The sequence below is a fragment of the Cygnus olor genome, chromosome 29 (assembly GCF_009769625.2).
Source record: "Cygnus olor isolate bCygOlo1 chromosome 29, bCygOlo1.pri.v2, whole genome shotgun sequence".
Lineage (NCBI taxonomy): Eukaryota > Metazoa > Chordata > Aves > Anseriformes > Anatidae > Cygnus > Cygnus olor.
Window position 1 is genome coordinate 1,948,208 of NC_049197.1, and position 13,507 is coordinate 1,961,714.

The window sequence follows — 13,507 nt, forward strand, 5'->3', positions numbered from 1 at the left end:
ACATACCCCTGTCCCCATCCTGCAGAACGCTCTTGGTCTGTGGCTCAGTTCTGGGGATTTTTCCTGGGAGAGTCCCTGCATACGGAGTTGGGAGAAGGCGTCTGCCACCTACTTGGTAGAGCCATGTTCTACTTGCTGTCGTCCTACATGCTGTCCTCCTCCATCCTTCCTGCTTATCCCCACTGCAGGCTGACGAACTCAGCAACCCCTTTGGGCAGATCAGCCTCAGCCGGCAGGGCTCTACAGAAGCACCGGATCCTTCCTCTGCTATGTTCCAGTCATCGCTCATCTCCCAGCACCCGCAGCAGACTGGGTTCATCATGGCGACTCCTGGGCAGCCCATTCCCACCTCCAACTACTCCGCCTCAGGGCACACGGCCCCCACGCAGCAGGTGCTGCAGCCCCAGGGCTACATTCAGCCTCCCCAGCAAGTAAGGAGACGTGCGAACCCGGAGGGGACGTTCCCCTCAGCCCAAATCTGTCAGGCAAGGGGCTGCTGGGGAGCAGGCGAGAGAATAAATAGTTCCTTGGGAGCGGGCCCCCTCTTTTTCTGCTGCTTCTTTGTGTTGGATCAGTACACAGGGGTCAAAGCACTTGGCCACATGCTCCCTTGCTAGGCACAGTATGATTTCGGCCGCCTTGTCACTCTGAGCTCACAAGGCACTTGCCTGGGGAGCCCTCTGTCCATTCCTGGCTCAGACTGGGGGAGGGACAGTGACCAGATTCAGGGCTGACACCTCTAAGCTCTCTTTGGGGTCCCACAGGGCATTATGGCTCTAGGATTGTTCCCCTGAGCAGTGGTGACAATTGTGCCTACTGTGCTCGTGCACTGCTGGGAAAAGCTTGGAAGTGCAGGCTGGGAGGAGCGGGCAGGGGCTGCAGTTCCCTGAGGAGCCATCATCTGGCCAGAGCCAAAGCCCTGGTTGGTGTTTTTCAGCAGAAGCCAGGCCAGGTGAGAGAGAAAACTGGTCCTGGGGGACCAGCTTTCTTGGTCCCACTTCTTCTTATGTTCTCATCACCATGTTTTTTTTTGTTGTTTTGTTTTTTGTTTTTTTTTTGATAGATTCAGGTTTCTTACTACCCTCCTGGGCAGTACCCAAACTCCAGCCAGCAATACCGATCTCTCAGTCACCCAGTGGCCTACAGTTCCCAGCGCACGCAGCAGCTCCCCCAGCAAACCCAGCAACCTGGTAAGGGAAGGGGGGTGGAAGGGGGGAGGGAGCAGCATGTTTCCCTTCCCTGGCACTCCGCTGGCTCTTAAGGATCTCCCGTGCACTATCTGGGTTCTGGTACTCTTCCTTGTCCTAAAGTGCTCTTCTGCCACTCTTTGCTGGATTTGCTGGCTAGAGAGCGCCTCTTGACTGTGCAAAGCAAAGCTGAAACTCGGCCTGGCTGCAAGGGCTGTTTCGTTTCTCTCCCTCTCAGCACGCAGCATGCACTGAGGTGCTGCAGGGTGCTGCCAGGAGCTTCCTTCAGGTCTTTTAACATCTTCCAGGAGGGAAGCCCTTTTCTCACTGTTTAGTAAGAGAAGGGGCCGAAGCAGGATTTCACCTATCATACGCCAAGTCTCAGGCTGCCTACCTTGGCCAGCTGCAAAACTGCTCCATTTAAACCTTCTTCTGACAGGTTTACAGCCAATGATGTCCAACCAGCAGCAAACGTACCAAGGTGTAATGGGAGTGCAGCAGGCACAGCCCCCCGGGGGGCTCCTCAACAGCCAGAGGAACAGCATGGGGGGCCAGATGCAGAATATGATGGGAGTGCAGCAGGCACAGCCCCCGAGCCTCCTCAGCAGCCAGAGGAACAGTATGGGGAGCCAGATGCAAGGTCTGATGGTCCAGTACACTCCACTGCCTTCATACCAGGTAGGCATCGGTTGCTTTTCAGCGAGGGGCTGCTGGGGAGGGGGCCTCAGCTCTGCAGGCCTTGCAGTGCCCTGGTCCTGTGCATGAGGGACGGAGCCAAAGTCAGGCACGTTCGTCTTGAGAAGATCATGCATGTTTGCCAGCTAGGGTGGGGGACACGATCATGTTTGAACCAGTGTAGGGCAGCTCTTGAGAAGGACTGCGTGCTGCTGCTCCCTTGGCCACTGTGTTCCAAGAAGAGCTGAGGGGGGCTGCCCTTTCCTGGGCAAGATTGCTCCGGACAGCAGTAGACAACTGCCTGGGATCTCTTGTACCTTGTATGGACCTCACTAGCGTCTCTTTGGGGTCAATTCTCCCTGCTGCCACTGTCATTCCAGACAGCTGCTTCTCTCCTCCCTGCACAGGTTCCCGTGGCCAACGAGTCCCAGAGTGTGGTCCAGCAGCCCTTCCAGCAGCCAGTGCTCGTACCGGCCAGCCAGTCCGTTCAGGGGGGGCTTCAGACTGGGGGTGTACCCATCTACTACAGCGTCATCCCAACTGCCCAGCAGAACGGCACCAGGTAGAGCTTCTGTATCTCTTGCCTGCCATGGGGAGGGAGACCCTGCTGCCAAAAGGGTCCCACATCCTACTCCTGCAGCTAGGGGAGGTGGTAGGGCACCATAAATGTCTCTTCAGCTTGCCCAGTCCTAAAACCCATAGCCAGTGGTTCCTGGGCACAGCTGCCCTGCAGCATGCAGTGCTGCTCCCCCAGAGGCAGCTGTCTTTCCAACTTCTCATGTACTGAGGGGGCTGCTTCCGCATACAGTCCTGCTGGTTCTTCCCCATCCCCTGCAGCTTCTCAGAGCACTTTCTGCTTCACAGCCCTTCGGTGGGATTCCTTCAGCCGCCTGGCTCTGAACAGTACCAGATGCCACAGTCCCCCTCGCCCTGCAACCCCCCACAGATGCAGCAGCAGTATTCAGGTAAGAGGGGTCCCCAGTCAGGGTTGGCATCAATTCTGCCTGCGTTGGATCAGGTTTTAGGGGCAAAAGGGGTATAGGGGCTGCCAATTCGTAGACCAGTCTCTCTTACTGCTACCCATCCCATGGCTCACTGTGAGTCCTCAGGATGTGGCTAAGTGATTTGGCTTCACAGGCTGATGCTGGCCTGTGCCTGGTGTCCCCAAATCTTGGCAGGCAGGGTAGGAGCCGTAGTGAGTTGCTGTGGGCTGCAGACTCCCTCTGCTGGCAGCAGGGCTTAGTGTCACCAGGGCAGCTCATGGGGTGAGAGAGCTGGATCCCTGCATCCTGTCCCAGCTGCAGGGGTGTGAGGTGGGGCCTGGTGAATTACTGCTGGAGCTGGAACCAGAACACTTGGGCTCTGCGCCCAGCTCTGGGGTCAGACCCTTTGCCTGGGGTTGTGGTGTGATGCTCAGAGAGGTCACCCAAGTTGTCTTCGGCTTGTCCCCTCTGCTTGCATTTTTCCTGGATAGAAAGTCATCTCTCTGATGTAAGGCATGATATCAGAGATCTTGGCAGGGTTTTAGTAGGGCCCCTCTTCACCAACCTGGACAGGCAGGAATGGTGAAGGAGAGAGTAAGATGGAGGTGTTACTGGGAAGAGTGCAAGGCTGCAGTTGCTGCCTCTTCTTCCACAGCAAGCAGCAGCAGTGTGCAGAGCCAGGGCAATACTGCTGCTGTCCTCTCTCCCCAGGGGTGTCTCCATCAGGCCCTGGCGTGGTTGTGATGCAGTTGAATGTACCCAATGGCCCCCAGCCCCCCCAGAACGCCCCTGTGGTGCAGTGGAGCCACTGTAAGTACTACAGCCTGGACCAGCGGGGGCAGAAGCCAGGAGACCTGTACAACCCAGACACCAGTGCTCAGGTATTGAGAGGACTGGGAGGAAGGCAGCTCATCTTTTGGGAGCAGCCTGGTGGGAGAGAGATGACCCCGGCATCCATGCTGTGCGCGTGTGCTGGGAGAAGGGGGTGGGCTCATCCCACGGTGGTGAGACAGGATCGGGACTGGTCGCAAGCACTGGGAGTGTCTAACCCTCTCCCTCCCGCAGGCCAGCACCCAGCTGAACAGCCCTATCACGTCGCCCACCCAGTCCCCGACGCCGTCTCCTGTCACCAACCTCAACAGCGTCTGCACGGGGCTGAGCTCCCTCCCGGTCCTCACACAGTTCCCCCGGCCCATGGGCCCAGCACAATGTAAGGGAAAAGAGTGGGGACAGCACAGGGGTGGGTCCTTCCTGTGATTTCTTTAGACACCTACCAATATTTGCTTCAAATTTTGTAGGTGATGGGCGTTACTCGTTGCTGGGCCAGCCACTGCAGTATAATTTGTCTATCTGTCCCCCACCGCTGCTCCACAACCAGCCCAACTACAATACACACCAGGTAAAACGGGGGCAGATCCCCATCCATCCTTTTCACTGCTGTGGGAGCAGAGCAAGACCCCCCCGGAGACCACATTGGGCTTAGAATTTCACCTTGTCCCTGGCTTTGCCTAGAAGCAGTGTCAGCCCCAGGTCCTTGGGAGTGTCCTGGAACCAAGGCTGTGTCCTGGTCTCCTCTAACTTCAGAAGCGTGATGCCACTACAAAGGTGCCAGGGGTGCAAGTTTCATCCAGATGTCTCCATTCCCCCTAGTCACGTTTGGTCTTGCCCACCCGCTGCCCTAGGATGAACTGTGAGGCCACCATTTTTCTCCTCGGGTGACGTGCTGCTGTTTTTATTCTTTAAGGGACAGACTGGAATGAAACACGGAAACCGGAGCAAGAGACACGCCCTCAAGTCAGCATCCACTGACCTTGGGACAAGCGATGTAGGCAAGTGACCTTCCTTGAGCAATTCCCCCTTTGCCCTCTGCCTGGTCCCTCCTGCACGGGTGAAGGTGGCATTGGCAGAGATCCCGGATGCCCCCTCTGCCCACACCAGCATCCCACAGACAAGTTCCTGCCCCCACCACCTCCCCACGCACACCCCACAGCCCATGTGAGGCCTGGCTGGGGTGTGTGGGGATGCTCAGTCCCTCTCAGCTGTGTCCAGAGAGAGGTGAGGGGACAGGGGTTGCTCAGGTTGCAGTGAATGCTGCCTACACCGATCAAAGCTTTTGCAGAAGAGTGGGGAAAAACTATTTGAGAGTCAGGGATGAACACCAGGTCACCTGGGCCCTATTGATGCCCCCCATGAGGGTTGAAATGATGGAGCAGGTGGGGCTGGCAGGCAGAACTCAGAGTTTTTTCCTCTTTGTCAGCAGACAGTGACTGCCCAGACCTCTGATACCTTGTTCCCACCATTATCCTCCCAAGCACCCCTTCCCTCTAATGCTTCAGTTTCCCAGTGGGGCCAGGAGCTGCAAAGCCCTCATCTCTGTAAAGAGCTTTGGGATCTTCCAGGAGTGGCTGCCAAGGACCATTTCCCTCCTGTTTCCCTCCCGGGAGTCCCCACTTGCTCGTGTCAGGCAGGGAAGGAGTCTGGCTTCTCCCCGCAGTGGTGCAAGCCTTGCTGGCTGGGCATGAACCTGGCCAGCTGCAGGGCGGGCAGTTTGCACGGGCTCTGTGGAGGCTCCGGATGTGTCCCCCACATCCCCTCCTCATCACCAGCAACCACAGCCGGTTGCAGGGGGCCCTTTAAGAGCAGCTTGCCTGGAGAGCTGTCACCCCTCCCTGCAGCTGGCATGTTCATTACATGCCATGTTAATATTAGCAAAGAATCCATTCAGCCGGCCCTCCGCTAAGCCCAAAAGCCAGGGCTGGAGCCAGGAGACAGCAGAAGTGTTTGGGTACCACAGGACAGAGGCAGAGATTTTGGCATGACACTGGCCTGGCCACACAAGGGGATCCTGCTCCCTGTGGGGGAAGCACAGCGGGCAAAGTCACGTTCAGGGTCTGCGTATGTCAAGGTGCAGCAGCCATCTGTCCACAGGCGCAGCCTGTCTTTCTCCCTCCCAGGGCAGAGGGTGGGAGTGTTGGGCTAGCTCCCGGCCAGGGAGGGTCGGAAGATGGGGCAGGACACCTGGGAAAGCCCTAACTGAAAAGCCAAGCCCGGACAAAGGAAGCAGGGAGGACTTGGTGTTGCTGGAGCCCTGGGAAATAGCGGTCTCCTCTTGGAGCAGACCATGAGGGGACCAGAAGGGGTCAGGATGGGGCACTGCAGGGACCAGGCTGGTAGGGACGGCTTAAGGGGGAAGAAGTGACTGGCTTAAAAAAACACATTCCTATTGTAGGGGCAGCTTAGTAAAGCTCTGCTTTCATGGGCGAGGTAGAGACTGACCGCTCCAACCCCAGAGCCGGTGAGGCATCAGCTCCCTCCATGCTGTCGCCCCCCTAGAACCGCAGCTGCTGACGTGTGCTTGTCTTTCCATCGCAGTGCTGGGCCGAGTGCTGGAGGTGACGGACCTGCCTGAGGGCATCACACGGACAGAGGCTGACAAGCTCTTTACCCAGCTTGCGATGGCTGGTGCCAAAATCCAGTGGCTCAAAGAGACTCAGGGGCGTCGCGGAGATGGGGTTGGCGGGGACAGCAACGGGACTCCAGAGAACAGCAGACACACTGACCTTGCTGCCTTATACACCATCGTGGCCGTGTTCCCCAGCCCACTGGCTGCCCAGAATGCCTCCCTCCGCCTCAACAACTCCCTCAGCCGCTTCAAGCTGCGCGTGGCCAAAAAGAACTACGACTTGCGAGTGCTGGAACGTGCCAGCTCACAGTAGGGCTCATGCATGGGCACAGAGCACACTGGACAGCGGGCACTTCCCTCTGCCTTCTCTCTTCCTTTCTGCCCTCCCTTCTTCTCGCCCTCCTTCCTGGATATATTTATATGGACTTAAGAGACGAGAAATTGATTTTTCTTTTTTTGGAGTGACGCCCATGCCCACCCACCTTACCCTGTGTATATTGTTTTGTTAAGCACTGTGTTGAACTGCACATACAGGTGTTGATTGGTATGTTCACTGCACATTTTATTTAATCTGGTTATTATTTTGGGGGGTATTTTTGTTTTTGTTTGGGGGGAGGTTGTTTTTAAATATAAAAAGAAAACTTGTCCATCACTTTAACGCTGCTTTACCGTTCTCTGTCAGTACCAGTGCTAGGGGTTTTCTGTTTGCTTCTTCGAGGTAAGATGACAGCCAGAGAGCAGAATGAGCTCCCTGGCTTTCAGGAGGGTGTGTTCCTGCCCCGGTCCTGCCCCATGCTTGTTGTGTGGAAGGGCTTGTGGCCTTGCCAAGGCTGAGAGCTGAGACTGGGAGAGGAGCACTGCACTCTTTGACCTGGGTCTGGGTCCCCCTTTTGGATTTTCATAGCGTCTTTTCCCAGCAGCTGGGCCCCACGCAGCTGCGTGGGATGGCATTTGGGGTGTCCCCAGCTGTATTTCCTGCCAGGGAGCACCAGGATTAAATGGGAGCAGCCCTTGAGCTGCTAGGTGCAACCCTCCTGCCCTGCAGGTACAGGAGTTGGGCTGGCACCAACCTCACCATGGCATTGCACGCAGCAGCTGGAGCCTCTTGCCACACCTGGATGCTACCTTCACAAGCAGGTGGAGAGGTAAAAGCTACCTGGAAGGGCTGGGATCCAACCCCTGCCCCAGTGCCACCCGCAGCCTCTCGGGGACAGAGGTCCAGGGCCTTTGGCACTGGGGTTCAGCTCCAGGACCACAGCACCCAGCACAGGCAGCGATGGGTTCCCTGTGCACGTTTCTGTTCCAGTGGAGAGCAGACCAGCAGCGTTTGCTGCCCGGGATAGCCATCAGAGCCCGGTACCCACTGCTGCCCTGCTTTCCTTTCCCTCTCCCAGCTGCAGGGGCATTCAATGCAGCAACAATCGAGGCAGCGGGGCTGGTGGAGCACTCAACGTGTCCTGGCTCTGTGGCTGCCCCATGCCAGGGGGTGGGTGGGCCGCTGTGACGCCCAGCAACCCACCAACGCAAATAGCCGGCGGCTCCTCCACCCCGCTCCCCTCCCGGCTCGCGCATGGGCTCCAATTTCTCGGCGTCAGCCTCTGCCAGCGCTCAGCTGTCGGCTCCCCTCTGGCCTGTCACTCCCGCTCTCCACAGGACTGGGGTGGCTGCCCCCCTCCCTGCGCACCCAGCACATTGGGCTGGGGGCTCCGCAGCCAGCAAAGGCTCTTGACACCGGCCGCCCCTTGCAGGGTTTTTCGTCGCGGGACGTGAGCTCTGAACACGGCGTAAGTGCACGGCTCCCCTTCCTCGTGGCCGCTGACCCCCCCGAGCCCTCCCCTGCCCCACGCACGTCGCTGCAAGGTCCCGGGGCCCCTTGGCTCCTGCAGCACCCCTTGCCACAGGACTCCCCAGCCCCCATCGCTGTCTCCTTAATGGTCATCCTGGGGGGTTTCCATGGGGGTACGGGGGAGCCCGGGGTTAGGTAGCACCAAACATGGTGATGTCTGGGTGGAGGGGCTGTGCGGACGGTGGGCTGGCTGTCAGAGGTGGAATCAGGAATGTTTTGGGGGGGGTGTGGGAGAGATCCCATCCCCTTGGTAGCACTGGGCTTCTGGGGAGGAGAAAGCGGGGCTGTGCCGTGATGTTGGAGAGTGCAACAGGCACGCCTGTCACAGGGGGCCAAGAGTGGCACTGTTTGCAGTTTAATTGTGAGATGGAGATGTCTGGGCAGAGATGATGCATGCAGGTAGCCTGGGGTCTGGCTCGCAGCACTTGGCACCGTGTCTCTGAGCCTGCGAGCAGCAGTGCTGCGTGTGCTGGGCTGGGAGCAGCGCCTGCTGTTCTCCAGTCTCTGCAGCAGGGCCCCAGGAGGTGCTGGGCCCTGGGACTTGTCCTCAGCAGAGGTGGCCCCTTCCTGGGGCAGGAGTTGCAGGCAGGGTGGCAGGAGGCGAGGCTGCCTTGGGGGATGCTCCCCATCCAGCAAGGTCTGGCTGTTCCTGCTCCCTCCAGGGACCTGCAGTGGGGCCAGCCCCAGCCAACACCGTGTCTTTGTTTTCCCCTGGTAGTATGACAGAGAAAGAAGTGCCAGAGCCGCCAGCTTCACCTGCTTCAGGTGGGAAACCCAAGAGCCGGGTAAGTGGGTACCTGCAGGACAGCTTGGGCAGGTGGGGGAAGACAGCTTCCTAGCACAGTCCCTGCAGCAGCCCCAGGAACCTTTGTGGGATCGGGAATGCCTACCAGGCCCCAAGGCAAGTGGGGCTCTAGATGGCCGTTTGCCAGCTTGGAGTGCTGCATCCCCACGGGCTCACAGCTGCTCCTTTTGTGGGGACCTCACTGGGCTGGGAGAAGGACCCCATCCTCCCAGCATTTCTGCCCTAGGGTGCCTGGGATCTACCCCCACCCAGGGGGGAAGAAGGGGTCTCTAGGTCAGAGCACGAGAGCAGAGAGCCAGGCACCAGCTTCTCTGCCTGCCTTCCTCGCCGCTGCGCCCGCAGTGCATGATGCATCCTCTCCTGTCCCAGCAGCTACAGAAGCTGAAGCAACTTTTCCAGCGAAAACCCAAGGAGGAGGCGGCGCCAGAGCCACAGCCCAACGGGGAGCTGGTCAGCCCCTCAGGGGGACCCATCTACTACATCTATGAGGAGGAGGAAGAGGAGGAAGAGGAGGAGGAGCCTGAGCCCCCTCCTGAGCCCCAGAAACTTGTCAATGACAAACCCCACAAGTTCAAGGATCATTACTTCAAAAAGCCCAAGTTCTGTGACGTTTGTGCCCGCATGATCGTCCGTGAGTCCCGCGGGTGCTCGGGCTGGGGGCCGCGGGCAGGGCGAGGGCTGGGGGCCAAGGCTGGCGAGGGCCCGAGCCCAGCCGTTCCCACAGCTGCAGTGTCACGTTGCCTCTCCTTTCCCCCCCGCCACCCCCCCCACGGCCAGTCAACAACAAGTTCGGCCTGAGGTGCAAGAACTGCAAAACGAACATCCACCACCACTGCCAGTCCTACGTGGAGATGCAACGCTGCTTCGGTAAAATCGTGAGTGCTCCCCCCAGCCCTGGGCTCACGGCGCCTCCCCGCAGGGAAAACCCAAGCACCGCAGCGGGGAGCGAGTGGCTGGGTCCCTGCGGCTGTAGCCCGGGTGCCGTCACCCTCCTGCCCTCCTGGTTCTGAGGGGTTGCCCAGCACCCTGAGCTACCTCCAGGCCCCACGTCCACCTCCGAGCCCCCACGGGTCTGGGTGGTGGCGATGCTCTGACCTCCCCACCACTCCCAGCCCCCAGGGTTTCGCCGGGCATACAGCTCGCCCCTGTACAGTGACCAGCAGTACGCCTGCGTCAAGGAGCTGCTCTGTAAGTAGCGTCCCCATGCCGGGGCTGCCCCCTCTCCTCACATCCCATGGCCGAACCCCTCTCACAGCGTCCGTGCCCCGGCAGCAGCCAACAGGAGCGACCCCGTGTTCGAGACCCTCCGGACAGGCGTCATTATGGCCAACAAGGAGCGCAAGAAAGGGCAGGACGACAAGAAAAATGTGAGTGCGGGGCTGAGCTGTCGCCCCAAAGGCACGAGGGTCCTGGCCCCGCAGCCTGCGCCCCGGTGCCACCCAGAGCTCCCTGCCCGCTGACTGCTCTCTGCCTTGCAGCCTTTGGCTGCGATGATGGATGAGGAACCCGAGGCCACAAAGCCAGAAGGGGGCAAAACGGAGGGCGGTGAGTGCATGGGGCAGGGAAGGAGCTGCGGGGGGGACTATACCCAAGGGGCCCCCCCAGGGTGGGATCTGCCCTGCAGACAAGGGGTCTCCAGTTCAGGTCTTGGCTCTCCTGAGCATAAGAGGTCCTTGAGACGAGGCTGATGCCATGGGTGGGGTGGCAGCAGCGGGAGAGATGTCACCACCACCACTCCCCTCCCATTTCCAGGCACCTCTGAAGGGGACAAGAAGGCTGAGAAGAGCACGACAGACGATAAGGTATGCATCATCCTCACCCTACAGCCCAAAGGCCCTGAGCCCTCCCTGCTGGGCTCCCTGGAGCTGTGCCCAGTCTCCCTGTAGCCCTGAACCCCCCTTTCTTGCTCCCCAAGAACAAGAAGCCCCAGCTGGGGATGCGTGGTGGCTATCTGCAGTCTCACTATTTCGTGGCGCTTTATCGCTTCAAAGCCTTGGAGAAAGATGACCTGGATTTCCCGTGAGTTTGCAGCCACGCGGTGGGCACGGGGGTGATGGGGGGAAGGAATTGGTGTGTCCAGCGGGGAGGGGGAGATGTCGTCACCTCAACAGTGAGGTTCTCAGAGCCCGGAGGGTTCAGCCACTGAATGAGGGCAGAATTTAGAGCTGTGCTGGCTCTGGTGTGGGTTTTGTGGATTTTCTGCCCCAATGGGCAAAGCATCGAGGGGGAGCCCTGGCTCTCACTGAGCCAGCTCTCTCAGCTCCCAGGTTTTGGGCACAAGCCTCATTTCTAAGGCTGCTGCTGTTTCTCTTTTATGGTTCCACTGATTTATTGCACCCCAGACTTAAGGCTGAGCTGCTCACATACAGGACCTGTCCATGAGTCCGTGAGCTGTGTGCATCCTTCACACGGAGCCCTAAGAGTCTGTGCCACGGGAAGAGCAATTTTCCTTTTCTCCCATAGCAGGGTGGTCCCAACCCCTCTCACACCAAGCCCTTCCTTCCCTTTGCAGGCCAGGGGAGAAGATCACGGTGGTTGATGACTCCAATGAGGAGTGGTGGCGGGTAAGGCTGATATCCTGCAGGCACAGAGGGAGGAGATGCAGGGCTTAAGGAAAAGGGAGAGCTCAACTGGGGGTGCAAATTGCACTCCAAGGGAGACACAGCCCCCTAAATCTGCTGTGTCTTCATCAACGCACAATCTGCCCGCTGAGGGAATCTGGGGGTCTTACAGATTGACTCCACCCTCTGCCTGACATCCATCCACGAACTTCTTTCAGGGGAAGATTGGTGAAAAAATTGGCTACTTCCCCCCGAACTTCATCATCCGGGTGCGGGCCGGTGAGCGGGTGCACAAGGTAACTCGCTCCTTCGTGGGCAACCGGGAAATTGGGCAGATCACGCTCAAGAAGGATCAGGTGAGGCAGGACCAGGTGGTCACAACCGGTGCTTTTTGAGACCCCCCATCTCTGCCCCAGCCCCCTTTCATTAACTGCCCCCCTCCCTCGATGTTCGTCTCCCCCAGCCCCCTGTACTGGATCCTCTCTGTTGCCCCCCTCTTCCTGGGGGTCACCCCCTTCCCCTGCTGACCGGGGCCCACGCACCTCACCTACACCCCTCTCCCCCCCCAGATCGTGGTGCAGAAAGGTGAGGAGGTGAACGGTTACGTGAAAGTCTACACCGGCCGCAAAGTGGGGCTCTTCCCTGTGGACTTCCTGCAGGAGATCTGAGCGGGGCAGCATCCCGGGGCCCCCCAGCAGGGGGGACGGATGGACCCTGGCTGCGGGGAGCTGCGGAGCCAGGCAGGGATGGCTGGCACCCTGTCCCTGATGCCTGTGGCGATGGGGCCTTCGGTGGGGACCGTCTCCACCAGGACCGGGCAGGCCGGGGGCATGGGAGATGCCTCTCTGGGGCTGTTCCCCTCTGGGGCTTTTGGTGCCCGCAGAGACCCTGGGTGTAAGGAGGGGGCTGCTTGGATGTCACCCAGCTCCTGTGCCTTGGGTGGTGGATGACTCGGGGGTGTCAATGGGGTCCTGTCCCAGTGCTCTGGGCTGTGTAATTCTGTGTTTTGGCAATACATGTCTGCTCCTGAGCCCTCCCTGTTTTGAACGTCCTTGAGGGGGGGGTCACCGCGGCGCTGCTGCAGAAGAGGCTGCGGTGATGCTTTCCAGCGTGGCCCACGCGTGACACCCTGTGTGGCACATTCCTGCCTCATGTGTGTGCCTGGAGCTACAGCCCAGCCTCCCCCAGGCCCCCCACCCAGGCCCCCTCTGCCCCCAGCTCTTCTGGTGGAGCCCTGGCACCCAAGGGTGCTCCACACGTGCACCGAGCTGGCCCAGTCTCGGCAGGGGCCCCGTGTTCCCCTGGCCTGCACAGGGCCGGGGCCGAGTGCTGGCATTGGGCCCAGCGGGGCCCGAATAGGGGCCGCGGGTGACAGGTGACAGTGCCAGGGACGGGTCAAGTCCTTGGAACCGTGGGGCAAGCACCGAGCCAGGAACAGGTGCCCGCCCAGGGTGGCGGACAGGGAGACTCCATCCAGGCCCCCATGGCCTCGGCCCCTCGGGGGGCAGCACTTGGGGGGTCCACTACGAGGACTGGGGCAGGGCCCACCAAGGTCACAGTACCCATGGGGACAAGGATGGGGACGGGACCACTGGGACCCCTTAGCAAGGCTCCCAGCACCAGCCTCTGCGGGCCCCATGCAGCTGCCCCGGCCCTGCCTCGGGGCTGGGGGGGGCGCTGCTGCTGCACGACGTTCCCCCATGCATATGAATGCAAATGTATGCAAATTTATGCAAAAAAAAAACCCTCAGCTGCAGCGGCGCCGCCTCGTGGCGGCTCGCGGGGTAGCCCAGCCCAGTGCTGCGGGGAGCAATCATGCGAGGGTCCAAGGCCAAAGCAGCCCCGGTGCTGCCCCCCGGGGGCTCCCCGAGACCCCCACCGCTGCCCCCCACTCCTATGTCTGCAGGGGTCCCGGGTCACACAGCAGGGCCCCCACTGCCTTCAGCTGCACCACCACTGCTGGAAGCAGCCCCAAAGCAAGGCACCGCTGTCCCTCGGTTCCTGCACCCCAGTGCTCGGTGTCAGACCCCCAGGAGGGGGTGACAGC

At 59.9% G+C, this 13,507-nt stretch overlaps 2 protein-coding genes across 6 annotated transcripts in view; both read left to right on the forward strand.

Annotated features, from left to right (window-relative positions):
- Window positions 1–6,795, forward strand: part of R3HDM2 (R3H domain containing 2) — a 56,003-nt gene extending 49,208 nt beyond the window's left edge. For all 4 annotated transcript variants that reach the window (XM_040539461.1, XM_040539464.1, XM_040539463.1 and 1 more), the window contains 10 exons: window positions 189–431; window positions 1,064–1,190; window positions 1,627–1,865; window positions 2,270–2,424; window positions 2,727–2,827; window positions 3,557–3,726; window positions 3,911–4,055; window positions 4,144–4,244; window positions 4,590–4,674; window positions 6,218–6,795. In XM_040539461.1, coding sequence (XP_040395395.1) covers window positions 189–431; window positions 1,064–1,190; window positions 1,627–1,865; window positions 2,270–2,424; window positions 2,727–2,827; window positions 3,557–3,726; window positions 3,911–4,055; window positions 4,144–4,244; window positions 4,590–4,674; window positions 6,218–6,561 — 1,710 coding nt within the window. In that variant the 3' untranslated portion in view covers window positions 6,562–6,795. The remainder of the gene's footprint in view (window positions 1–188; window positions 432–1,063; window positions 1,191–1,626; window positions 1,866–2,269; window positions 2,425–2,726; window positions 2,828–3,556; window positions 3,727–3,910; window positions 4,056–4,143; window positions 4,245–4,589; window positions 4,675–6,217) is intronic.
- Window positions 6,796–6,976: 181 nt separating this feature from the next.
- On the forward strand, window positions 6,977–12,490 carry STAC3 (SH3 and cysteine rich domain 3). Of its 2 annotated transcripts, none has more exons than XM_040539550.1 (12): window positions 6,977–8,032; window positions 8,813–8,879; window positions 9,272–9,530; window positions 9,677–9,774; window positions 10,012–10,087; window positions 10,172–10,266; window positions 10,378–10,444; window positions 10,652–10,701; window positions 10,815–10,918; window positions 11,412–11,463; window positions 11,679–11,816; window positions 12,030–12,490. In XM_040539550.1, the coding sequence occupies exons 2-12, from the start codon at window positions 8,814–8,816 to the stop codon at window positions 12,126–12,128; spliced, it is 1,104 nt and encodes a 367-aa protein (XP_040395484.1). In that variant the 5' UTR covers window positions 6,977–8,032; window position 8,813; the 3' UTR covers window positions 12,129–12,490. The 2 variants fall into 2 exon arrangements, with proteins under 2 accessions (XP_040395484.1, XP_040395485.1); XM_040539551.1 differs by having other exon boundaries at window positions 10,175–10,266.
- The last annotated feature ends 1,017 nt before the right edge of the window (window positions 12,491–13,507 follow it).